At 39.8% G+C, this 27400-nt stretch overlaps 1 protein-coding gene across 1 annotated transcript; it reads left to right on the forward strand.

Moving 5' to 3' along the window:
* Positions 1-25324, forward strand: LOC149074939 (putative ammonium transporter 3). The gene is made up of 7 exons (XM_089245741.1): positions 1-154; positions 270-592; positions 714-785; positions 1395-1454; positions 3961-4037; positions 23852-24168; positions 25078-25324. Exons 1-7 carry the CDS (start codon positions 122-124, stop codon positions 25276-25278), a joined length of 1083 nt encoding a protein of 360 aa, XP_089101867.1. The 5' UTR covers positions 1-121; the 3' UTR covers positions 25279-25324.
* The last annotated feature ends 2076 nt before the right edge of the window (positions 25325-27400 follow it).

Here is a 27400-nt window from a genome sequence, read left to right on the forward strand (position 1 = left end):
GAACGTTCTCGTCGGAGGATTCGCCTACTGGAGTTTCGGTTTTTCTCTGAGTTTCGGCGAGAATTTCTCAGACCTTTGGATCAGTGTTGGATCATTCTTCACGGAGTCTGACGAAGACTCGATGGGTGTCGTGTATTCCAAGTTCGTCTTCCAGGTAATAGACTCCTCCTCCTCTTCCTCCAACTCCCCAATCCACCTTTTCCAACTGAATATCTTTCGAATTGAAGTGTAAATGTCACTCATTTTGTGCACTGTATTTTATCACGTAGTTGGCTTACGCGACCACGGCGACGACCCTGATCTCGGGTTCGATGGCTGAGCGTTGCAAATTCACCTCGTACTGCGTGGTGACCCTGCTGTCGATCTTTGTGTACTGTGTTCCCGCCGGATGGATGTGGAGACGAGAGGGATTCCTCTTCAACTTGGGAGCCGTCGACATCGGAGGTTCCGGGACCGTACACCTCGTCGGTGGATGCATGGGACTCGTCGCAGCTGTGCTTTTGGGACCTAGGATCGGGAGATACGACCTAGGAACTCGGCCACTTCCTCTGGGCAACCCGACTAACGCTCTACTTGGCTTGTTCATGTTATGGTGAGTGAATTCGCTGACCTCGCAGCATCAACCCTGATGATTAATTAAGTTCTTAGAGATCTTTCTTAGTAATCACACATGAAGATACCAATGTGTGCTTTTCTTACATCATCATTATTAGGTGGGGTTGGCTGGGTTTCAGCGCTGGAAGCACTTTCGGCGTAATTAACGAGAAATGGAAATACTCTTCTAGGTAACGTAAATTTTCAGCACCTACGGTACAATGCCAATATATTCATTTCAACTGCTGATATAAGTACTTCGTTGGTGTTAAATTGTCCCTACGAGCATTTAATGAGCACTCACCCAGCACCTCCTACAGATAGAAGGCCTCCGCAGTCTGCTTCTGACGTCAGTAAGTAGTCTATTTTCCCTCAGAATATTCATGGAGAAAAATTCCATGCTCGCGCCAGTATCATCGTTGTGAAGAATAGAAATGATCGGGCTCAAAATTGGCGATTTCTATGCCCAACATCCAATCACTCTGCGGTATTTGTGAGCCAATCAGGAAGATTCTACGCCAAAATAAGAAGAAACGAATTAGGATGCCGTGTTTCAAAATGCGGCAAACTTGCTAGGTAGTCTGAATGACGTTTATGGCAAACAGTGCAGAGGCCTTCTATCTCTAGGAGGTGCTGACTCACCACCGATATTTCTATTAGGTGCTTTGTCATGTCCCTTGCTTATTTTTAGCATGTAGCTGGACATGCTTGTTTATACGTATTTATTATCTTACTTTTAATTTCGAGACACGATCTCAGAAAAAATCCATAATAAATTGGCTTTTTCCTTGGTATTACAGAGCTGCTGTGACTACAATATTGGCGTCATCTGGGGGAGGAATAATTGGAATGATCTATAGGTGATTATCATTGTATGGAATTCAGTTACAGATCCAAACAGATCATTATTTATATTCACTTACTTATACTTTCACTTTTCTTTAATCATGGGAAATAAAGAATGCAGAACGCCCTCCCCCCCCCCCACCATCTTTGGGGGAATGGCACCTTTTAGAGCAAGGTACAACAAGTTGGGGAGAGGCACACAGGGTTGGAGCACAATGAGAAAAAGCACTTAACCTTTTCAATACCACATTATGAAAAAAATGTATTAATCATCATGAAAACTTTGATAAGTCGTTTCAGTTGTAATTAAGGCCGAAAAATGAAAAAAAAAAATATTTTTTTTATAATCAAAGTTTGTATATAACGAATTCATTAACGTAGTTACTTCGAAGTACCGTTTCAGTTACATTAAAAATAAAAAACACAAATTCAAATACAGTGGAACTTCGGTTAACGAGCTTAATTCGTTCCGCGAACGTGCTTGTTCTACGAATCGCTCGTTATTGGAATCAAACTCCCCCATAGGAAATAATGGAAACACGGATAATTCGTTCCACAATTATTCATTCACGTAAAAATGCCTAATAAGAACGGCATTTAATCAATAATACAATGCAATAATAATAGCAATAATATATATATAAAATACAATAAAATACATATATTGGACGAGCCAATGAATTTTCAGAGATATTGACCTTGGCCTGCGCTTATCCTGGGCTAGAAATCAGTGAACTTCCCTCTTGCCGAGAGGGCGTCTCAACATCATGGGTCCCCAGGAAAAGTGCAGGGTCGTTTTAAGAGGCCCATCGGCTTCCCCCCCCCCCCCAGGTACAGTAATTTTTCTAAGGCCCCGTACTTGGATAGAAATGCCTGTCTAGTATGCTATTCACATATTGAAACGCTCGAAAATTTTGACCAAATATCGTTATCAAGAGTACCCCTTTCAAACTTGAGACCCCAGGGCCGTTCCACGGTAAGCCCACGTATTAAGACGGCACTGACAAAGTGTTCTGGGGTCACCCGTACGTGGCTGGAGAGAAAAGTAATAGCTTACATATTAATTACATCCAGAAATTGTAGTACCAAATCTCATCATGTGCAGTACCAGATCTCATGGATATGAGAGGCCCGCGGATTTAGATGGTCCTGGTTCCATGCTGTGCTGGATTTAGAACGTATTAACATTTTCTCCCACCACACACACATAATTCACTTGAAATCTATATCACCCCCCTCTCTCTCTCTCTCTCTCTGAGAAGCCCCTCTTCAGCACTTGTTGTGGTTCCCCTTCATATGATATTCACCTGTACTTCCCGCCCCCAGAATATCCCAGAGACGCTAGAGGGCCATATGGCACCATGTTTCGAACCACAGCAATCTAACATGTTAACAACATAAATCATTGATCTGAAATATCTGCTGGGCCCCACCTACCGAATAAAACAAATATAATCTTTCAATTGACATTGGTAAAAGATTTTTAATTATTGAATTATATTAAAAAAAAACATAATATGATATAATAAAATATTTTTATAATCAATAATATTGTATAAATAATCAAATTTGCTTCAAAATTTTAACGGTTGATATTTTTGTAAAGTAAAATGATATTAGTAAATTTGCAAAGTTAAGCCGTTCTTGGCTTTGTGAGACGTCTTCTTTATAATCGCAAACACTCATTAAAATGACAAGACGACGCTCTTGACGAAATTTTCTATAATTATATTACTGTGCACAAACATCAACTGATAACATTTATTCAGTAAATTTAATAATTTTATATATATTATTAGTTTATAAACTGTTATCAATATGATACAATATTTTTTTTATCACTTTATTACGCCATTCAGAAGCCAGTCAGCAACTTCAATCGGAAAATTTTAACACTTTTATTCGATAGGTGACAGCAAAAGTTCCAGTGAAATGATTTTTCTTTGCACGTTTATATGTGTGTGTGTAATACTGCATTAGTTCAGAACCTGATGCCATGTGGCTCGTTTGTGGCCCTGGGATACTTTAAAGATGGCCACAAATGGAAAGGGGAGCCACGACAAGTGCTGAAGGGGCCACACACACAGAAAGAGAGGTGAAGAATTAGAGCTTCAAGTGAAATATGAACAGTATGTATATACCGTATATACTCGTGTATAAGCCGAGTTTTTTTGTGGAAATATTCGTTCCTCAAGTAGGGGGAGGAAGGGAGGGGGGTTGGCTTATGATTTTCGCTTAGTCCACAAAGTATCGTTATATCGAGATTTCATTCATTTCAGATCTAAAAATAAAAAAACCGCACGTTCAAATTATAATGCAATTGCAATTCACCCTTGTTCCCATGCAATCCTCACCTCGTCATATCTCGTAATGCGGAATTATTCCTCAAAAATTGAGAATATTTTAGATTAACGCAGAGAATAATTTTTAAGCACATTTACTATAAAGCCTTTTTAATCATTGAATGGCAGCCAGCCATTCACTCCAGCTTTAACACTATATTTTGTTTGTGAGTTTCAGCTACTTCGCGAGGAAAGGCCTACACGATGTATCAATCATGATGAACGCTGTCATGTCCTCCTTGGTGGCTGTTTCAGGTAACTATATATATGTGTGTTATGCGTACATATATAATTCACAAACTCGTACATGTAGGCCTACATATTATAACATAATATAGTTGCGATTGTGAAACAACGTAAGTAAACCTGAGAACAAACAATACCGTTTCTTCTTCAGTAGCCAAGAAAAATAGGAAGATAACAAATAAGGGCAAAAGCTCCTTAGGGGCCATTCAAGTATTACGTAAGCAGATTTTCAGCTATTTTTGACTCTCTCCCCCCCCCCCCCCCACCTCCGTCAGCAAAATTGCGTCAGCAACTTAGAATATTTCATATCTTCAAAAAGGGGTGGTTGATGACTTAAGCAACCTTCAAACCCCCCTCCCTCCTTGTCATCAAAAGTCAGCAAATCCGAACCCCCCCCCCCCCCCGATGCTGACGTAATACTTGAATGCTTGAATGACCCCTTATAGCGGGAGTTACTCGCTGTTCAAGACAAAAACTCGAAAATGACCGAAATTTTTTCGAGCCTGTTCAGTAACCCCCACTATATCCCTTTTAAGACCGAGCTCGATCCATCGTGCGGGTCAAATACTTAACAAACATTCGTGTTTTCAAAAATTTCCAGGTCTTAAAAAAGGATATGGGTTTTCGCGTTTTTGCTATCTTCCTATTTTTTTTTTGGCTACTGAAGAAGGAACCGGATATACGTAGGAGAGCTTTGGCCTGAATTGTGTCCGACCGTCCATGTGCGGTCCCGTTCAGTGCAGACGAGCTCCAAGAAAAGATATTCGCTGCCTCTGTAGTCTAGTGGTTCACCCGGAAAGTGAAAGAATATGGGTTCGATTCCCCGCAGGGGCAGTTGAATTTTCTCTCTTTCCAAAAAATATATCTTCGCATCAGCCAGCTGTTAAAAACCTTTGTATACGTAGGAGAGTCATTAAGTAAGTCTCAAAAGTTAATTAAAAAATAACTTAGAGTGCCAATCACTTCAAAACTGTTTTTATTTCTCAACATAATCTCCACCAATATTTATGCACTCATTCCATCGCTTCATCAAAGCCTCCAATACCAGTTGCATTCAATTCTTTGGGCTGCTGTCCATAGGCGGAGATAGACTTGGAAGTCTGGGGGGGGGGCACGATGATGATGACGTCAATTCATATATACATTAGATCAGTCGACTCCACCTTTGACGCTGGGAGGGCAATGCACCCCCCCCCCCACACGCCTTCCCCGTATCTCCGCCCATGTTGCTGTCACAGCCACATTAAAACTACGTCTTGAACCTCTTCATCATCCGCTAAACAATATATGCACCTCATCCACATTCCTCTGCGGAACAGGTTGGAATGGGCGTGAAACTCTATGTAAAGTTTATGTCTGTGTAATGCTTGCTATGTGTAGTGCTGCCATCTGCCATCAATTTTTCTAACTATGAATGAAGTGTAATGATTGAATAATTGTACCTTTGTGTAGGTCTGTTGCTCGCTGTGGTGGGACTTTCTAACGGGGAGATCAGCTTACATTTTTAGCTATCATTTTCTTCATATTTTGGGTTTACTTACGTTGTTTCGCAATTTTAATTATCCCACCCAAAAGGTAATTTATTTTTATGTTCATATACGAAGGGCTGCAACTTGGGGAGCGGAGCAACCTCGTCTGGTATCCCGGGCGCGGGAGCAAATTTCACTCTTTTACCCCTTCTTCAACAGTACAAGTGGGTGCCAAAATGCGTGCTTGCCTCGGCTGCCAAACACGTAGTTACAGCCCTGCATATGCGTATAACATTTTCTTGTAACATTCTACTGAAAGCATTTACCAAGGCTTTTCCAGAGGCTTATTTACAGAGGGGCTGAACGGGCTGTAGCCCAAGGGGTGATAGAAAAAAAATTAGTAGAGTGGGAAGAAGGCGGAAACACATTTGTAAACCCCACAGGAGATGGAACCACAAATCCGTGTCTGCGTAGAGAGTGAGGGACTAATTCAGTGACTGACCGAACGGATGATCCGGAGAGTTTCCAAGCATGTTGGAGACCAGAGACCGGTCACTGCCCCGGAAACTCAAGTGCAGAGGGGGCCTGGTGATAATTAGATCTCGTAAAGATTTCCGTGACTAAGCATATGCACGTGACTAAGCAAATTTGTAAGCAATGACTTCTAGTCAGATGTGGGGGGTGGGGGAAGGTTCAGAAAATCAGTTAGTCCGGGGGCCGAAGATGCTCTTAAGACGGTCCTGCACAGATCAGTGAACGACTGAAAGAGTCACGAGAGAGTGAGGGAACAGTTCATTTAATGAACTAGGGAGTGAGGGAACAGTTCATTTAATGAACTAGGGAGTGAGGGAACAAGTCATTGAGTGACCTAGAGAGGGATGAAACAGGCTATTGAGTGACCTAGAGAGGGATGAAACAGGCTATTGAGTGACCTAGAGAGGGATGAAACAGGCTATTGAGTGACGAAACAGGCTATTGAGTGACCTAGAGAGGGATGAAACAGGCTATTGAGTGACCTAGAGAGGGATGAAACAGGCTATTGAGTGACCTAGAGAGGGATGAAACAGGCTATTAAGTGACCAAGAGTCACCTAGAGAATGAGAGAACAGGTCAGTTAGTGACGTAGTGAGTGCAGAACCAAGGTCAGTAAGTGACCTAGTGTGCCTGGGACCAGCTCAGTGAGCGACCAAAAGAGGGGGTCTAGTTCGCGAGCACGCATGTGAGTGTCCAAAACCGTGTGCCAGCATGTGAATGACCGAAAACGTTACGCAGGAAGGATCAATCAGTAAGCTACCAGAAGGGTAATCAAGAAAGTTTGCAAGCATGTGAGTGATCCACAGAGTGGCTTGGAAACAGTGTTTATAATTAATTAATTAATTAATTCTTAACTCATTTACAGGTGCAGTGTTAAGCGGGCTTTAGCCTAGGGCGTCATATTTGAGGAATGAGTAATAAAAGAAATGGAAACTTTTTCCTTTCTTTTGAACCGAACATGGCCAAGGCTATATCGCCTTTAGCCAATTTTAATCATTGCCTCTGTCAAGGGACGGGACCGTGTCGGACAAAACTTTATTTTAAAAGAAAAATTAGACTACACCAAATAGGAGGAGGGCGGCTAAATTTGTGTAGCCCACCACGCTCGGTGGCCAAACCAAAAATGCGCCTCTGGGCTTCACCTGATAACGATGCTAAACAACCACTTAATTCCATGAGATTCACTTTCCTTCGATAGAGGGAGCAGTGTTTTGAGAATTTATCACAGATAATAATAAAAACCAAAAAAAACGGGTAGGCCTACCCATTAAGTCGTAATCAGCAATGATGATAAACAAAACCGAAACACAATTTTTTCCTCATATATTAATCACCGTTTTCAAATTAGATCAATTAAAAGCCTATATATATATATCCGACTCACTCAAGGATAGAGGTCAACATTCGACCCGCAGAGGGAGCCACTCACGAATGTGTTTAACACGCGGTAAAGTGCTGTAATCGGAACTCGAGAAGACGTTGGTAAAGGTCAAGTGCCATTTTGGTGCACTGTATATATCTTCGCGCACACACACCACCTACATGGATTTAGAAAAAAAAAAGGGGGGGGGCCTCCCCGATATATTCTTAAGGAGGGCCAGGGCTTAAAACGGAGGCGTTTATCAAGTGTTGACACTAGAAATCTAGAGTGTCTCCTTCCCTCTTTCCCCCACTCCTTGTTGAGTGACAGATAGGAATCTTTCATTGGAACAGCTTCTTAAGAGGTTCCTTCATCAAGAATAAGAAGTTATAGGAGATGAAGTAGGAAAAAAGGAAATTGTAACCAGAAGAAAAACCAGAAACAGATTCCGATTCAAGTCCAAGTAGAAATTCTTTTTTGTCCTCCTCAGTGTAGGACTAAATTACAGGAAATGGAGGATCTTCCGATTCACATCTGGTTTATTCCACGTTGTAATACCTTTAAGCGGGATCAGTTTTCCGTCTAGTCGAGAGAGGCCATTGCTCTGCCAATTTGGAAAACCTGAGCGTGCGTGTATCATAGCCGATTCCGTCTCGGCTTACCATCTACCTACCTCGCTATAACATGACTTTCATGCTTCCAATAGCTGTTGAGGTCTTCAATCAACGGACCGAAGTGAACTTTTTCCCGCAATGATTAAGGAATTTCTTAGAAAAATTATTTCATTCGATTTTTTTTTCAATGTGTTTTTATCTTCCTCCCTCTCTCCTCTTTTATTTGAAATTGGAAAATTTTAATATTTATTTCCAATTGTGAAATATATGTATAGCAATTTGTTTTCGAGCTCATCAGTATTCATCATTCGCATTCCTTCACTGGTAAAATTTGATGTCACGGGCATACCAATAGGAAACTTTCATGAGCGAAAACCCCATGCCACACCCCCCCCCCACATCCTGCAGAAGTGCTGCTCCCAGGCTCACGCGGGGATCTAGAGGGAGATGACCACCTCCCCCCCCCCGTCCTAAATAACCGAATAATAACGGTAAAATGAGTCTATCCTGTAAAATACGGGAGGAACAACACAACGAACCTTACACAATAAATCGCCCCCTCCCGACACACATCGTCCTGGATCCACTCCTGCCTAGGCCGTGATCTCTGGCAGTGATCCACTGGACAGATTTTTCAGCCCTTGAATTTATATAGTGTGAAGTTTTTCTATAAGAATGGTCCCGAGCTGGAGCCCTGTTAACCCCTCCCTCTCCCCCCCCCCCATCCTGGAGTGGACAAGTCCAAGCCACATAAAGTCCAAAATGTAATGACTAGCAAATGGAAATTATCCCGCGGACCACATGTTGAAAAACACTGGAATTTGAGCATCGTGGTGGTGCTTCTTACGCGTGTCATCTTATTTAACGAGTCGAAAGCATGGGCGGAGATACGGGGGGGGGGGCATGGTGGGGCAATGTCGTCTTTTCCCCCCCCCCCCCCCGGTGAAGATGGAGTCGACCGATCTAATGTATATGTGTATATGTGAATTGACATCATCATCATCGTGCCCTCCCAGCATTAATGACCATGGTGCCCCCCACAGAATTCCAAGTCTATCTCCGCCTATGGTCGAAAGTATGTAAATAATATATGCGAGTAATTCAAATGTGAATGTCCAGCACTGTCAAAGGAGGAGATTATTCCCATCGGAGTGGAGGCTCTGTGTGTGTATTGCATATTCCGTAAAAGGAAAGGGAAACAAAACTGCCCAGCACTGTGGACGGAGGCTTTGTTTCTTTGTTTCCCGTCGCACAGTGTAGGCGCTGTATATATATATTTTGTATACATTGTGTATTTAGACCATTCTGAAATCTCTCCCACTTGAACATGCCAACTTCTTCTTACTTGCCCACAAGTCTTTTCCACACTTCTTTTGAAATCCCAGGCTGCGGTCTCCGGCTCTTATGTGGGCGCACACGTTCAATTTTTCTCCCTAGTCATTGGGTTCAGCTGTACATTTTAGTCAAATGGCTTGTACGTTGCATTGACTTGATGGCTGTCTTCATGGGGAGAACGACACGAGTGATTCGATACTTGCGAGCACTGGGCAAGGGGAGCCACCAGTATAAATCTTTGCTAACTTTTCCGACGCAACTCTGCCTCTTTTGAGGTAACGGAAGTGAGGTGCTTTTCATCAGACCGGGGTTGTGAGCTGTTCTATCTATCTATCTATGGTCGAAAATAATCGGGTAGAGGAGAAGAGGGGGGGGGGCGTTATATCACGGTGATAACCCAAATGTTGACTATTGAAATCATGCGGGTTTCCATTAATCGAGATACAAATGTGGGCGTGCGCTGGATTACCCTGAAGAAAGTACCACATTCCAAAAAAAGTAGATTCACTGGATTCATTCACTTCTAATGTGGAAGGTAGATGGCGGTACCTACAAGCTTCCAATGAAATGACGATTGGCAACCCGTGCAAGGGCGTACCCATGATATGAACTAGAGGGGGGGCAACTCACCGATACTAATTTCATACGTCTGTGCTTGTGTGTGTGTGTGCCAATTACTGCACTAATTTCTCTTCTAGGAGGGGACAGGTGTCCCCCTCTGCCCCTCGCTGCGTACGCCCATGAACCCGTGTTTGGATGTGGTTAGCGGTTTTCCGCAACTCGTTGGTTGCAAGGGTTGTAACACGGAGGAGATGGACAGGGCTCCAGTTCGAGGACTTGAGATGAATCTTTTTTTTTTTTCCGCGCTATAACTATGAAAGGACCCTGTCCTATTTGACCCACAGCTCAGATGGACCACGGAACTTGCCGGATCACGGATTTCGATGGATGTTTTGCGCACCATAAAACAGAAATTGCGTAAATATAACAGAATATCCCATGTTAGTTTCCCAGGTGTTTGACCGAATTCAAGAAAATTAAATAAAATATTAAGGAAATTTTAGAAAAATAAAAATGATAACAAAATGTAAGAAAAACTAAACAAGATAATATTGAAATATGACAGCTTAAGAGAAAAATAATGTAATTATAAGAAATATTAATTTAGAAAAATAAATATTTAAAACAAAATACATGAAGAAAATTTAAGAGAAATGAATTTTTAACATAATATTAATGAAAAAAAATTGAAGAAAATTAATGAATAATAACAAATAATAATTAGGGAAAATTAAGAAAAATCAATAAGATTACAGAAATTAAGAAAATTGAAGAAAAATAAGTAAAATAAAGGAAGGAAATTTAAGAAAAATAAATTTCTAGCATAAGGGGGGGGGGTCATTCAAGTATTATGTCAGCATGGATAGGGACCGGGTTCTGTATTTGCTGGCTTTTGATGACGGGGGGGGGGGGGTTTGAACGATGCTTATGTCACCAACCACCCTTTATAAGAATATGAAATATTCTTAATGACATCTTACTCAGTGTGCCAAAAAACGAGAAAAACCTTTCACTAGTTTGTGAGCACCTGAATTAACATATTTCCTATTGAAAAGTCCCCTACAGAGCCACTTCAGTGATCTCTAGATGTTTCGCGGATCAAAGTGATCTGGTAATGCGTCCGGGGCTTTGGAACTATGCCGCGCGTCACTCAAGCAATCCGTAATTATGCCTCGAATCATTCACGTAATCTGGGAATGTGCCTCGTATAACTTGAGTGATGCAGAGCCGCACTGGGGGTCGCTCTGTGCTCTAAAAGTCCTCCAAAATTGTGCCGCGTGTCACTCAAGAGATCTCTAAAGGTGCCACGAATCGTTTAAGTGTTCTGGAACTGTGTCGCGGGTCACTTAAGTGATCTTTGAATGTGCCACGGGCCTACTTGAGTGATCTGATAATGTGCCACGAGCCGCTTGAATGCTCTCAAAGTGTGCCATGGGACACTTAAGCGATCTAGATGTGCTGCTTAGTTCTTTTTTACAAAATTAGTTTTGGGGGGGGGGGGGGGGCAGGCCACATCAGATAACTCCCAGGGCCACATTTGGTAAGCAGGCCAAGCGTTTACCATATATGGCTTAAAGGGTGGGGTATCAATGAATTTCTTAAAAATAAATTTCGAGTTCTTAGCCTTCAAATAGCATTGAAATTGACAGAAATCGATTATATTAACATATAAAAGTATTTTCTTTCGAATTTTTTAAAAAATATTTTTCGCATTAAAAAAATAAATTTTGATCGTCTGGTGGGAACAAGTCCCTCCTATATCCCTCCCGCGTTTGTCTCTGATCCCACCAATATGTGTTAGGAGGGTGGGGGGGGGGGAGATGACGAAATTTTGCTGAAAAGGGGGCATGGGTCAAAAATGGCTAAATATTTGTTGACTTAATACTTGAACATCCCCCTAAGTGCTGAAATCTGTGAAAAAATTATATATTTTTTTCACATTAAGTTTGGAATCTCAAACATTCGGGGGGGGGGGGCTAAATGCTTTTTAAAGAAAAAAAATGCAGCCGAACCTCGATTTAACGAATCAAATAAAACCCACACTTTCATTCGTTAAATCTAGAAAAATCGTTACATCGAGATTGAGATTTTGACGCAAATATATACAAAGAAACTTCTAAAAAAATAATTCAGTCAAGGAATTTGTTGAATCGGAGTTTGTTACATCGGGGTCCGGTTGTGTATACGGTATATTTTAAATTAATCAAATTTTTAGGTTTCTGATTCGGATCACTGGCAGTTAAGAAGTTCTGATGAGCTTAAAGTTTGTGTGAATTTCACAATTCCTTGGGAAGAAAATCACGAAAGCTAAATCGCTGGAAGGTGTGACGCTGTATCCGAGGTCATCGCATGTCTTTGACGTTAAAAGTGAAAGAAGTTCATAAACGTTGTTCACTGTAATAGGCGCTGGAACTTGACGCGGGGGGGCGTGCTGAGGTTGTTTGTGCCCTCAATAAATTTTTCAAGGAGGTTGACCTCCTTCCCCCAATAATTAATGAATATGCATTGCAACTTACTCCTCCCCCCTCCGGCATATGGGCTTGAATCCCATATATATACGGGACAACTGGCAACTTTCAGCCACCCTCAATGTATTTTCCTTTTCATTTCAGCACTTTCGTTCATTATGGGAATGGTCCAGGACCAGATCTTATAACCGAAGTGGCGTGATAACTGAATTTGTGATGACATCTTTTAAGATAAGCTAGGGATTCGTTTTGATGTCTTCTTCGAATAGCAAGTTGTCTTCACGAGATAAACATAATTATCATTATGTAGTATAATTATGATAATTTATCTGACACTCAGGGATAATTACAGTTTTGTTTTTCTTTGTAACCACTGATTCATAGCATCATTGACTACAACATTTTTTTAAAAACTTTTTGCGGTTTTTCCTGTGACCGCAAATCGGCCATTACCGAGAGAGAGAGCGTTTATTTCGTGCTTCACATTCCATTTTTGGTTCTGTTTTATCCCTCCCTCCCTCCCTCCAGAACCGCAAGTGTTATCAGTTCCACCAGATTTCATTGTGTGTATTTTGGCGGTACTTCCTGTGTGTGTACACACACACACGACAGTAATAACAATGCACATGCACCGCTCATCAATATTTTGAAGGTGAAACCAATGTAGAAACGGATTGTGGCAATGGCAGTCCCGCGGCTTGTGTGATTTGAAATAGTACGTGCCCCAATCAATATTTTACATGCCGGAAAAAAAGTACTGAATATTATTATCGGATTTACTTATCTCAGTCGAAAAATCATTCCTCATTGTTAAAAAAGAACGTACAAAATAGCGTCATGTGTGTATAGTGTGTGTTTATTTACATAATTTTTCCCTCTTCAACAAAATTATTCATATAGGACAGTGTTCCTCAACTTTTCTTCAAAACAAGGGATCAGTAAGACTCCTAAAACAGTTTGACGGACCACTTGTGTCCCGTATTACGGGACATTCGTGTGTGATTTTCGTTTTTCCGACTTTTTTTATACATTTGTCCCGTTTTTTTCAACGATACTTAATTGAATTTGTAATTTGACTTTATAATTGAATTACTAAAGTCGTAATACACACACATAGCGTTTCCATAATATAAATTATAGGCCTATTATGATAATTATGGCTAAACTTATAAATATCAATCTCGCATATTTGTCAGGTGTCAACGTTTTTTTTCCCCCAAAATTTCTCAGCAATTTTAATTACGATCGGTGATTATGTATACTTTTTTTGTAGACAATTCGCGATGTCCCGTATTTTACGTATTATTATTTAAAATCCCAGTTTTTACCGCATTTTTTCTGAATGAATTATGGTCATCAGATCATTTGAATATTTTTTCCGTGAAATACTGTTAATTTTTGTCAACTGCGATTTATGTTGCAGCCCTTTATTTCCACACCCTTCAGCAATTTTAGCAGTAATTAGCAAATTGCATTTAAAGCCATAAATTGCAATTTTTTGGCGAAATTTTGTGATTTCTAAATTTTGCCATTCCCTGTTCCCCTCGATGGACATATCTCCTCTATTTCCTGGTGAACCTAAGTATGAAGGTATAATTTTATTTGAACCCATATCGAAATTACTCGTCCTCCTCCTAAGGGACCATTCAAGTATTGCGTAAACAGATTTTCAGCCATTTTTGACCCCCTCCCCCCTTGTCATCAAAAGTCAGCAAAACACAAATACTAGATCACTAGACTTCACTCCCAATTTGAAATATTTAGATGGCTGCACAAAAAAAAAAAAAATCACTCACAACACTACATACACTTCCGGCACAACTCAATCAGTAGTACAACAGTACATTGCCCATGACGATAGACAGTCGGCCTCGGCCAATGGAATAGCGGATAAAATCCTCCGAAACTAAAATTTTTCTTATAGAAACAATGGTAAGGTTCCCCACTTAATCGAATATTACTTTTCACGTGTCAACTGTTAATACACATCAACCGCTATACACATAATATTTTTATTGAATGAAACATTTGAAACTGATGAAAAATATGTTACTATTATATTTGATCATTTTTGACCGGGACCTACAATTCGGCAGGCTTGTTTTTTATACTCATCGAGAGGTTGGTGCGCTAACCCCTCGATGGGGGACTCCCTGCGGTAGCAATTGTTTTCTGTGGTCATGTCGCCGTTTCTGTTGTCCCCTTGTGTCATGAAAGTTTTCTGAAAAGGACGAACGGAGTATCGAAATCGCGACACCTCTAAACATCCTTTGACACTTTAGGCGAGTACCTTATTGACCTGGGATACCGCGCCCCCGTATGTTACTAGGTTAAGGGCGGTATTCACCGACATGGTTTAAACTATAGTCATAATTTTTTGATGAGAGATCGAGACGAATTGGTTAAATTCAGGTTTTTAACCAATCTATGTTGATCTCTTATCCAAAAATTGTGACTACAGTTTAAACCATGTCGGTGAATACGGCCCTAAGAGAATATACATTTTACATAATACATTTGAGAGTAGGTACTGACCTCCAAAAGTATTCAAGTTATCTTCAATATACGTATATTTAGTTATTTTATTTTTGTTGTGTGTTGAGCCAACAATGGGAGGTCGCTAACTTTCGCAATTAAATGAAAAAATTCAGGTATTGTGATAATTGTAATTAAATATAATGTTCATTTCATTTTCAATGACTGATTTATTCGAAAAGTTTTATTAGTACTGATCCTTCATCAGTTTTCAATATACAAACTATACTAACATTGTAAAATGGCAATTGAATTGTTCCCCGCATAATCCGATATTGTGTGCCGGAATCGTTTATATCCGATTAAGCGGAGCCGACCGTCATATGTTTAGAAGTTTTATTTTTCAATTTTTATCACTTAAGTTTAACACTCTTTTAAGATTGCCGGTTAGTGCAGTTGCCCTCTCAAGTTCAGATTTTGCGCATCGCAAAGAACTATAATAAAAATATAACATCTAACAGACTAACATTATAATCATTTACAGGGCCCTTCTCCCATTTATATTTTGGAGTCGTCTTCTCACGCCATCCCGGGCCCTTGGGATTTAATCTTCCACCATGTGGCCATTCATGATAGCCAACAGCAAGCTTTGGGAGCTACCAGAATACATATCATCCGAACTTCAAGACGTATAGCTGTTAATACAAAGGGACTGGAGTGAGTGAGAAAGACTTTTCTCATCACAGAAGGAGAGAGCCCCATGTTAATACTATTTCTTTAGAAATAACATGCACCGTGTTTACTCTTACGGGCTTGTGATCGCGCATGTTTACATTAAAAGGGGAGTCACGGTTCTCACTCGGCGATTTTTTTCGCACCTTTGTATATATATATACACACACGCACATAGGAACCATATGCATAGTGTCATGCTACTGGCACGACCTTCTCTTCTTCATCATAGGCTGCGTATCTTAATGGGTCATGATCTTTCTTTTACGGGTCCCTTCTGGTACCCCAAACCTGACTTTCAAAAACAAAAAAAGGAGCGTAAATCGTTCGAAGTTTATCACGAAGTGAGGAGGTTCCTTATTTTCGGATGATGAACAAGAAGCCTCATTTTTTCACTTTTTTTTTTTTTGTTCCTTTCCGCCATGCTGTGTTTTTTTTAAAACTTCTCCCGCCTATGATGATGCACGGCCCATCCCCAAGTGGGAGGCAATATGGATGTTTGGATAATCAAATGGTTGGGATTGGAGACTTTTGTGAAAAATTTAATTTCGGAAAGAAATATCGAAGTCATCCTAGGCTAACGAGATCCTAACGTGAGATGTGGTGCCAGGGCTTTGTGATACAATTGCGGTCCCACATTCGCAGAATAAAAATGAATTTACTTTAGTAATAATAAATTGCCCTTATTCCACACTGTATAAGCAATTAGAAGTAAATTTTTCTTTCCCTGTGAAGAGGGGGCCCGTGACTGGTAAGGGTCACCCTGGCCAAGGTAAAACATCCCAAGCCGTTGAACCATCATGACCTTTTATAGCTCTAAGCTGACGCGCAGAATTCGTGATCAGATTGGGATGCTGCCATTTTATCGACCTCCAATTGATTTGGTGCACTTGGGAATTCGGGCCTATCACTCCCTACTAACTTTTATCGATTGCTGATGGCCAATTATCCATATATTCTCTATCAAAAGCAAGACATTGAGCTCAATGATTTGTATAAAATCAGTGGCTCTCACCCTGGAGCCCTTTTGTTCCTGGGATATTATAAGTGGAGGGAATCCACATGAAAATGGTTGGGGGGAGCATAGAGGGCCGTGAAAAAAAATTTAGATGTGAAGAAATAAGGCTCATAAATGAAATATGGTGAGAAAAAGGAAATAACGGAAAATCATGTCAAACCAAACCAAAGAGCATTTCGTCAAAATGATCAGCATTTATGATGATTGCGGACAATTCATTAAAATCATCAACATGGAATTTCAGTTATTGATTACTTTCATAAAGGGCCGCCACGGGGCCAAGTGCAAAAGTAAATTGGGGCTCCTCAGTCCAGATTTAATACATTTTGTAGGAGAGGGGAATCGGAAGTAAAATTCAGAATTAATGAGAGGAAAACACCCCAGAGTTGAGATAGAAATTCGAAATTGATGAGAGGGAAAAATCCCAGAATTTATGAAAATTCAGAAATAACGAGAAAAATAATTCCGTAATTGATAGAAATTCAGAATTAAAACAAGAAAAAAAAACTCGGAAATTATGAAAATTCAGATGAAAGAAATAATTTCAGAAATGATGAAAATTTCACAGAATGGGTGAAATTTCAGAATCATATCAGTTGAAGCTCAGACTCCTTTTCTTTTTTACTGCAAAAAAAAAATATATATGTATGTATCATCAGGGAAACCCCACGCATGGTTCCAAAAGTGTAGGCGTTTCTGAAGGGTGGCTATGCCTAATTGCCAACCCTGTTCCCCGACGCCTGCCTTCTCAAAAACATGTTGGACGAAAAGAAGACAATGAAAAAAATGTTAAAAAATACAATATTTGTAAAAATTATATACAGAGCTTCACATCATGTATATATAAGCTCAAAGAAGTATGAAAAAGATATGTACAAAGTTACAGGAATCCAATAATTACAGTGAATATTTTACAAAAATTATGAAAAATGTTTGACTACATTTTTGGACTTTAATTTATTTTTGACATTTTTCATAATCCTTGTAAAATATTCACTGTAATTATTGTATTCTTGTAACTTTGTATATATCTTTTTCAAACTTCTTTGAGCTTATAATATCTGAGAACCTCTGCATATATTTTTTTCAAATATTGTATTTTTCAACATTTTTTCATTGTCCAACATGTTTTTGAGAAGGCAGGCGTCGGGAACAAGGGTTGGCATTTTGAATGCAGTTAGGCATAGACACCCTTCAGAAACGCCTACACTTTTCGAACCATGCATGGGGTTCAATTTCATTGTCATGTAAATATTTTTTTTTCCTTTTTCTTAAAATAATTATTTTTGTATACATATATATTTACAAAAAAAAATAATTTTTAATTTTAAAAAAATATATATTTTTTTTTTTTACCTGTGTGTGTACAGTATGTTTTTCACTTCCATATTACTGTAAGTGTGGTTCCCCAAACTCACTTGTCGCACACCCCTAAAGGTGGCTCTGCTTACATACTTAGAATGGATAGAGAGGTAAATGCCATCTAGCATCGTATTTATTAAAAGTGGATTGCATGAGAGGCATAGATTCTACTCTAAAAAAAAATCTTGTATTTTTTCATATATGGTTTAATTAAAGTAATATAATACATTTTTTAATGTATACATAATGTAAAAAAATGGGAAACATTATTAGTTCTTATTTGATAAACTTAAAAGTATATACTCATATGAAAAAAAATTTTTTTTTATTATATCTACATCAACTAATAACCTACCGCAAGAAGATGTGTTTCTATGACCGCATCCTTAGTCTTTAGCAAATTGGGTACGATAGTTCAAGACAGTCTCATATGACACTTGTTGTAATCCAAGATAAATCCACACTGAGGGCAGGACTCGGCATAAAATTTCTTGCATTCCGCATAAATCCACATTTACAGCCGTGTCATTTATTTTTGCAATAGCTGTCAAAAAAGCCCTCTTCGGTAGTTTTAGGGGTATAGAAATTACGATAGTTCTCTAGTGCTGGGGGGAAGGGTTCTAAACATTTTTGAAGCAAAGTAAATTGTCAAGATGCCCTGCATCTGGCAAAGACAGCCCAGGCAACCAAATGATATTTTAGCATATGTTCCTTCCCGCCCACATTGCAGCACAAGAGATTTTGATGTTAAGTGTGTGGCCTAACATCTGTACGTGTAAGAAATATGTTACAGCAACTACCGTGCCGGGGATCCTCCCCGAAAGTTTTAAATTTAGTTATGATTCAATTCAACAAGCAGGGCGAGTCTCTCCAGGCGGTGAGGGGGTAGGGTCCTGGATAATACAAGAGAGGCCTACGGGAATAAAATATGGTCATAGCGGGCCACGGACTAAAAAAAGTTTGAGGAAACACTGCATTAAGTTTTAGTGCATTCGTGGGTATTCATCTTCAGAAGCCGCATACGGTGAAGTGTAAGCAGGGCCGCAGGCCCGTCATTTAGGGGGGGGGGGGCGTTGCTCACCATTCCTGGCTTTTGAAAATACACTAAAAATACATACATTAAGTATATGTGCTTTGCCGCCCCCCTGGAAAAAGTTGAAATGACGGCCCTGCACGGCCGCCCTTAACAGATCCGAGGTTCAATGCGGAAATAATAGCAGGCCAGGAGCGTCGTGACAATTTAGTTGCCCCAAAAATATTTCGAGGGAGCTCCTTCCGCCCTGATATTTCGTCTCCAAAACATTTATACATCATCACTACACAATATATATGAAGGGATGTGAAAAATATTAATACAAAATTATGAACACACCATTAAAATTAACGGCAAAAACTGATGTAAGATTCGAACTGATGAAAATTCAGAAGGGAAGAAAAATTTTAATAGATGAAAAAATGAAAAAAATTTTAATAGATGAAAAAATGAAAAAATTTTAATAAATGAAAAAAATCTCTCTCATGTATTTGGAAACAATCCCAAAAGCAATAAAAATTATAACTTAAAGATAGAAATAATTCCAGGAATGATGAAAATTCAGAATGAACGAAAGAAATGATTCTCGGAGCGATGAAAATACAAAATGAACGAAAGAAATGATTCCGGGAACGATGAAAATTCAGAATCAACGAAATAAATTATACCGGGAACGATAAAAACTCAGAATCAATGAAAGAAATAATTCCGGGAACGATGAAAATTCAGAATGAATAAAAAAATGATTCTCTGAACGATGAAAATTCAGAATGAACGAAAGAAATGATTCACGGAGCGATGAAACTACAAAATGAACGAAAGAAATGATTCCGGGAACGATGAAAATTCGGAATCAACGAAAGAAATGATTCTCTGAACGATGAAAACTCAGAATGAACGAAAGAAATGATTCTCGGAGCGATGAAAATACAAAATGAACGAAAGAAATGATTCCGGGAACGATGAAAATTCAGAATCAACGAAATAAATTATACCGGGAACGATAAAAACTCAGAATCAATGAAAGAAATAATTCCGGGAACGATGAAAATTCAGAATGAATAAAAAAATGATTCTCTGAACGATGAAAATTCAGAATGAACGAAAGAAATGATTCACGGAGCGATGAAACTACAAAATGAACGAAAGAAATGATTCCGGGAACGATGAAAATTCGGAATCAACGAAAGAAATGATTCCGGGAACGATGAAAATTCGGAATCAACGAAAGAAATGATTCTCTGAACGATGAAAACTCAGAATGAACGAAAGAAATGATTCCGGGAACGATGAAAATTCAGAATCAACGAAATAAATTATACCGGGAACGATAAAAACTCAGAATCAATGAAAGAAATAATTCCGGGAACGATGAAAATTCAGAATGAATAAAAAAATGATTCTCTGAACGATGGAAATTCAGAATGAACGAAAGAAATGATTCACGGAGCGATGAAACTACAAAATGAACGAAAGAAATGATTCCGGGAACGATGAAAATTCGGAATCAACGAAAGAAATGATTCTCTGAACGATGAAAACTCAGAATGAACGAAAGAAATGATTCTCGGAGCGATGAAAATACAAAATGAACGAAAGAAATGATTCCGGGAACGATGAAAATTCAGAATCAACGAAATAAATTATACCGGGAACGATAAAAACTCAGAATCAATGAAAGAAATAATTCCGGGAACGATGAAAATTCAGAATGAATAAAAAAATGATTCTCTGAACGATGAAAATTCAGAATGAACGAAAGAAATGATTCACGGAGCGATGAAACTACAAAATGAACGAAAGAAATGATTCCGGGAACGATGAAAATTCGGAATCAACGAAAGAAATGATTCCGGGAACGATGAAAATTCGGAATCAACGAAAGAAATGATTCTCTGAACGATGAAAACTCAGAATGAACGAAAGAAATGATTCCGGGAACGATGAAAATTCAGAATCAACGAAATAAATTATACCGGGAACGATAAAAACTCAGAATCAATGAAAGAAATAATTCCGGGAACGATGAAAATTCAGAATGAATAAAAAAATGATTCTCTGAACGATGGAAATTCAGAATGAACGAAAGAAATGATTCACGGAGCGATGAAACTACAAAATGAACGAAAGAAATGATTCCGGGAACGATGAAAATTCGGAATCAACGAAAGAAATGATTCTCTGAACGATGAAAACTCAGAATGAACGAAAGAAATGATTCTCGGAGCGATGAAAATACAAAATGAACGAAAGAAATGATTCCGGGAACGATGAAAATTCAGAATCAACGAAATAAATTATACCGGGAACGATAAAAACTCAGAATCAATGAAAGAAATAATTCCGGGAACGATGAAAATTCAGAATGAATAAAAAAATGATTCTCTGAACGATGAAAATTCAGAATGAACGAAAGAAATGATTCACGGAGCGATGAAACTACAAAATGAACGAAAGAAATGATTCCGGGAACGATGAAAATTCGGAATCAACGAAAGAAATGATTCTCTGAACGATGAAAACTCAGAATGAACGAAAGAAATGATTCTCGGAGCGATGAAAATACAAAATGAACGAAAGAAATGATTCCGGGAACGATGAAAATTCAGAATCAACGAAATAAATTATACCGGGAACGATAAAAACTCAGAATCAATGAAAGAAATAATTCCGGGAACGATGAAAATTCAGAATGAATAAAAAAATGATTCTCTGAACGATGAAAATTCAGAATGAACGAAAGAAATGATTCACGGAGCGATGAAACTACAAAATGAACGAAAGAAATGATTCCGGGAACGATGAAACTACAAAATGAACGAAAGAAATGATTCCGGGAACGATGAAAATTCGGAATCAACGAAAGAAATGATTCCGGGAACGATGAAAATTCGGAATCAACGAAAGAAATGATTCTCTGAACGATGAAAACTCAGAATGAACGAAAGAAATGATTCTCGGAGCGATGAAAATACAAAATGAACGAAAGAAATGATTCCGGGAACGATGAAAATTCAGAATCAACGAAATAAATTATACCGGGAACGATGAAAATTCAGAATGAACGAAAAAAATGATTCTCGGAGCGATGAAAATTTTGAATCAATGAAAGGAATCATTCCGGGAACGATGAAAATTCAGAATCAACGAAAGAAATGATTCCGAGAACGATGAAAATTCAGAATCAACGAAATAAATTATTCCGTAATGATGAAAATTCAGAATCAACGAAAGAAATAATTCCAGGAATGATGAAAATTCAGAATCAGCGAAAGAAATGATTCTCGGAGCGATGGAAATACAAAATGAACGAAAGAAATGATTGCGAGAACGATAAAAACTCAGAAAGAATGAAAGAAATAATTCCAGGAATGATGAAAATTCAGAATGAACGAAAGAAATGATTCTCTGAACGATGAAAATTCAGAATGAACGAAAGAAATGATTCTCTGAACGATGAAAATTCAGAATGAACGAAAGAAATTATTCCGGAATGATGAAAATTCAGAAGGAAAGAAAGAAATGATTTTCGGAGCGATGAAAATACATAAAGAACGAAAGAAATGATTCCGGGAACGATGAAAATTCAGAACCAACAAAAGAAATAATTCTGTGAACGATGAAAAATTGAGAATCCATGAGAATCAACGAAAGAAATATTTTCGGAATTGTTGAAAGCTTCAATAATTTGGGAGGGCAATTTTGCATAATTTGTCCTTTTGGCCAACAACTAGAATCAAAAATGGATTGGAGTAAACGTGCATTTTTGTTATCTCTATACCATTTTTGATGAAAAAAAGGATTAATTAGACGATTTTTTTATGGTTTTTCTGTTTTATTACCGTGACTGTGAGACCCCCCAGAAAGAACGGGATGCGATGCGACCGTACTTATCGCACACTCCTAAGGGCAGTCTTTCAGTATAGTAGTTTCTCCCCCTTCCGTCTACTGATTGAACTTATTTGGTTGGATGGTAGTCGTAGGCTGCGCTCATAGTGGAGCGACGAGGTACAGGGTCCCAGAATGGTGACGAGCGGTTCGGTTCCGTCTATCTATCAATTCCCGCACCTCGTTGAGTGGCCTGTTTAGCCTCGTTCACATGGGGAATAGAAAAAGTGGGTTCTAAATCCGCTTTTAGAATCTTCACAAATGATTTCTCGCCATTTCTTTTCTTACGAAGCAAAAAAAGTCGCCAAGCGGGTGATAGAACTCCCAATGCTAATACAATTTTGCACATGTAAACGGGACTTTTGCCTCGCTTCTCGAGCATGTGCGGTGTAGAACAAAACAATACAATTGCTTTCATTCCTAGTCTCTGTTATTCACTGCCGTACCTCTTGGTCGCCTCACTATGTGCATGGCCGAAACCGTCTCCAGCCATGATCATTCGAGGCTATTGTCCTTTGTAGTAATGGTACTAATTGTCTTTTGCCTGAGATACCCGGATCCTCCACCTGCAAAGTGCTTACGTTGCTTCTTGTGACAGAGCCTGGGTGTCTCGCGGATATCTCCAGTCCTTTGTAGTATGCCAGATTACTCTAGAACAATAGTTCTCAACCTTTGGTAGCGTACGGCATGGTTGGTTTCGTTTTTGTGAGTGGAAGGTCCCGCCACATAACGGTGAATTAATCACGGTCCGGTTTGACTGATGTCAAGGCCCGGCGATCGAGAAACATTGCTCTAGAAAAAACATCCACCGACGAAAGCTCTAATTTTGACACTTTCGACCATGGTTTTTTTTGTGGGCAACAGTGTCCTCACATGAGTAGACGAAAGTGATTGATGTTACGAGATTCGCGTTGTATGTTAATCCTCATATAAGAATATTCAATTTTTTATTTCCCATTTATCTTTCATTTTAGGCGGCTGTGCTATTTTCCGGCCCTGGGAATCCATAGTGATCGGGATGGTGGCAGCTCTGCTGGTCTTGTTTTGCATCCCGCTGATGGACACCCTTAGAGTGGACGATCCGACCAACACTTTTGCCGTACACGGAGTCGGAGGCATTTGGGGAATGCTGGCTATCGGTCTGTTCCCGGAGAGAGACTACATCAGGAATTACACCAGAGGACTTTCAGGCCTCTTCAAAGGTGGAGGATGGGCCCTGATAGGGGCCCAGGCAGTCGCTTGTGGAGTTCTTATCTCATGGAGTGTGTTCTCATCCGCGATACTGTTCTACGTACGTATTTTTGAGACCTTATCTTATTTTCCCGGTCTCATATATAATATTAGATTTATGCATGTAATATTATTGCGGTATCTCCCTGCTGTTGGGTTCATCGTGATAAGCAGCGTAAGCGGTCCTTGGATTTATGAGTATTAATGGTACCGCGGTTATGGCTATAGCATGAATCGTGTTTCCCAGTACAGTGTGGTGCGTTATCTGCCCGATTGATTCCTCTCATCAAGATTGCCAAGAAGGCAAGATGAGGGAACCTATAGCTCGGAATCTGCCCCTTCCGGGGGCCCCCAGCAGAGCAGGTTCTCCGAGAGATCAAATCACGGCCGCCCGTATAAGACGAGGGTCCCGGTGGGAAAATAATAGCGACATCCGTTGCTTCTCAACAAGTCCGGGGCATCAAAAATGCTCAGGACCCCCTTGCCCCGTTTTCACATATTTTGAAAAAATGAGTGCAGAATTAATTAAAAGAATAACTACAGAATTCATGAAAAAAATAACGTCAGAGCTGATGAAAACCCAGAATTAATAGGGGGATAAAAAATTCCACAGCGTTAATGAAATTACTTATCCCACTATTGATGGAAATCCAGAATTAACGGAAAAAAGGAATTCCAGAATCAACGAAAACTCAGAATTAATAAAAGAAATAATTTAAGAACTGATGAAGAGCTTGTAACAGTTTACTGGGAGTACCGGACTTCCCGAAGCGGGGGGGGGGGGGCCCTGTGCGATTTTGCACCTTTCGCACACACCTTAAGGCGGATCTGGGTCGAATGTGAAACTCTGGCAAGAATACCGTACCCGCAAAAATATTCTTTTACAGCGAGCGAACTGTCGCGAAATATTTCAACATGTGTCTTTGGAGTTGACTAAAAAGTTGTTGTTTTATTTCATTTTTGGAACAAGCTGGTGAAAGCCACGATGGGTCTGAGGATGACCATGGAAGAAGAGATCCTCGGCCCCGATTACGTCGACCACTGCCTCAGGCACGATGGCAACATGGCCGTGATTGACGCCATCAACGCACATAAGATCAAGGCCAGCAACAATGCGCATCTGCGGCAAGATAACGGAAACAGCAACGGCCGAAACTGGCAACGATATTGAACTGCCCCGCGCAATCATAGTATGCATCTTGAAACGAAATAAAATAAAAATCTTTCACCATCCAAGCAATGCGTGTAAGTTTTTGTTCGCATCTCCGGGGAATACACATACCAGGAAGATTGACAAATATCGTGTCTTTCACTAGTATACCGCTATAGGCGTATTATAGCACCTATAGCCCAGGGCGGCAATTTCGGACGGGGAGGTAGAAAATTTTAGGAATGAGTGGCTAAGAAAATTAGTGCATAATGGGAGAAAAGCGACAAAATTTTATAAGCACGAATCCGTCTCTGCCCAGAAAACGAGAGACTAGGTCCTACAGCTAGGGACTATAAAAGTGATCTAGAGCAGCGGTTCTCAACCGGTGTTCCGCGGAGCCCTCGGGGCTCCTTGTGCACTCTCCAGGGGCTCCGCGGTCGCTAGAAGAAAATTTAAAAAACTAAAATTAAAAAAATAATAATTGTCAATATTTTTAAATAGTAAAAATAAATCAGTAACTTTGATAAATAATTAAAAAACTGGCCTACGGGGCTCCGTCATAGAATTTTCTTACTTGAAAGGGCTCCGCGAGTCAAAAAAGGTTGAGAACCGCTGATCTAGAGAGTTTGCAAGAACGTGAGTGGATAAGAGAGTGACCTAGAGCGTGCACAAGCATGTGAATGACAGAAAGAGTGAACTAACCTAGAGGGTGTGTGAGCATGTCAATAACCAAAAGAGTGACGCAAAGCGCGTGCAAGCATTTGAATGGCTGAAAGAGTGACCTCTCTGGAGCGTGTGCCAGCATGTAAATTACCAAAACAGTGTGCAAGCATGTGAATACCTCAAACAGTGTGTAAGTATGTGGGGGTGACTGAAACAGTACGAAAGCGTGAAAGTGACCTAGACAGTGTGTGAGCATGAGAGTGACCAAAAGAGTACGCAAGCGTGTGAGTGAACAAAAGAATACGCAAGCATGTGAGTGATCAAAAGAAGGACCTGAAAATATAGGCATATTTATGGGCGGAGGGAGGGAAGCTGGTTATAGCACAAGACGGGGGCGAATTCGAGGAATGAGTGATCAAGAAAATTAAACTAGAATGCAAGAAGAGCGACAAAATATTCGTGGAACCCACAGACGGCAAAACCGTAAATACGCCTCTGGTCATTCACCTCTGGTGTCAGAGGCAGGGCCCTATTTCTGTATGACAACAGGACATTTGCACAGGGCCTCTTGTTTTCAGAGCACCCCCAAATTTATTAAGACATGTATTTCGAATTTTAACTATTTTTCCCTCATAAAAATTTTGGATAATCAAGAAATGTCTGAAAATCCCACTCATACTTTTTCCAAAGCGCCCATCATTATTAGCAAATGCTATTGGTCAAATATTGATTTCCACAACAAGAGGCGTTTACTTTCCTGCTATTCATTCTCGAATTTGAATGCCTCTGTTTAATTGGCTAATGTGTCGAAGCAATGGATAACAACTTTAGTGTTGCAGTCTAATTAATGGTCTCTATACCCAGTGGTAATACTCTATCTCACACATGCTCAACCTATGGCCACACGTGATATATGTGGACCTCGGAGTCGTCTGATGTGAACCCCGACCTCAAAACTAATTTTGTGAAAATGAACTGATTGCAGTTCCACATCACTTTCGTGGCACGTGGCGTATTTCCAAATCGTGACACGTTCCGTAATAGAATTTTCAAAAATGACTTCAAAAAATATTTCATTCAATTGCAAATAAAGTACTAAAAATTTCGTGTCAACCAGTTAATTTGTTTTTTTCATGATGAAAGAAAGAATAAATTATAGTGTAAACGTTTACAGCCGCTGTGGTGGTCGAGTGGTCGACCACGGACTCGCATCACGAGGATTCGGGTTCGAATCCCATCGGCGCCACAGGGGTGGTCGGCTGAAGTTGGTTTTCTGTGGTTCCCAACTTCAAGGTGCGAATGCGAGCCGATCTCCCCGTTAAAAAGTCTCGCCACGGAGAGCGACAGGCCTACAACGTTACAAATATTCAATCATTACACTTCACTCACAATTTGAAGTATAGATAGCAGCATTGAAATATCAGACACAACACTAGCTACACACTCGGACTGTTAGGTGCACTCACTTTGTTCCAGACTC

This window comes from Pholcus phalangioides, unplaced genomic scaffold, assembly GCF_987345545.1.
Source record: "Pholcus phalangioides strain wild (caught in Gottingen) unplaced genomic scaffold, Ppha-v1.0 ptg000016l_1, whole genome shotgun sequence".
Lineage (NCBI taxonomy): Eukaryota > Metazoa > Arthropoda > Arachnida > Araneae > Pholcidae > Pholcus > Pholcus phalangioides.

Bases quoted from the DNA above. Each gene is read 5' to 3' on its own strand.
- LOC149074939 (XM_089245741.1), top strand. From the start codon at position 122: ATGGGTGTCGTGTATTCCAAGTTCGTCTTCCAG. The intron at 155-269 runs GTAATAGACTCC...TTTATCACGTAG, and splicing joins ATTCCAAGTTCGTCTTCCAG to TTGGCTTACGCGACCACGGC. The intron at 593-713 runs GTGAGTGAATTC...CATCATTATTAG, and splicing joins CTTGGCTTGTTCATGTTATG to GTGGGGTTGGCTGGGTTTCA.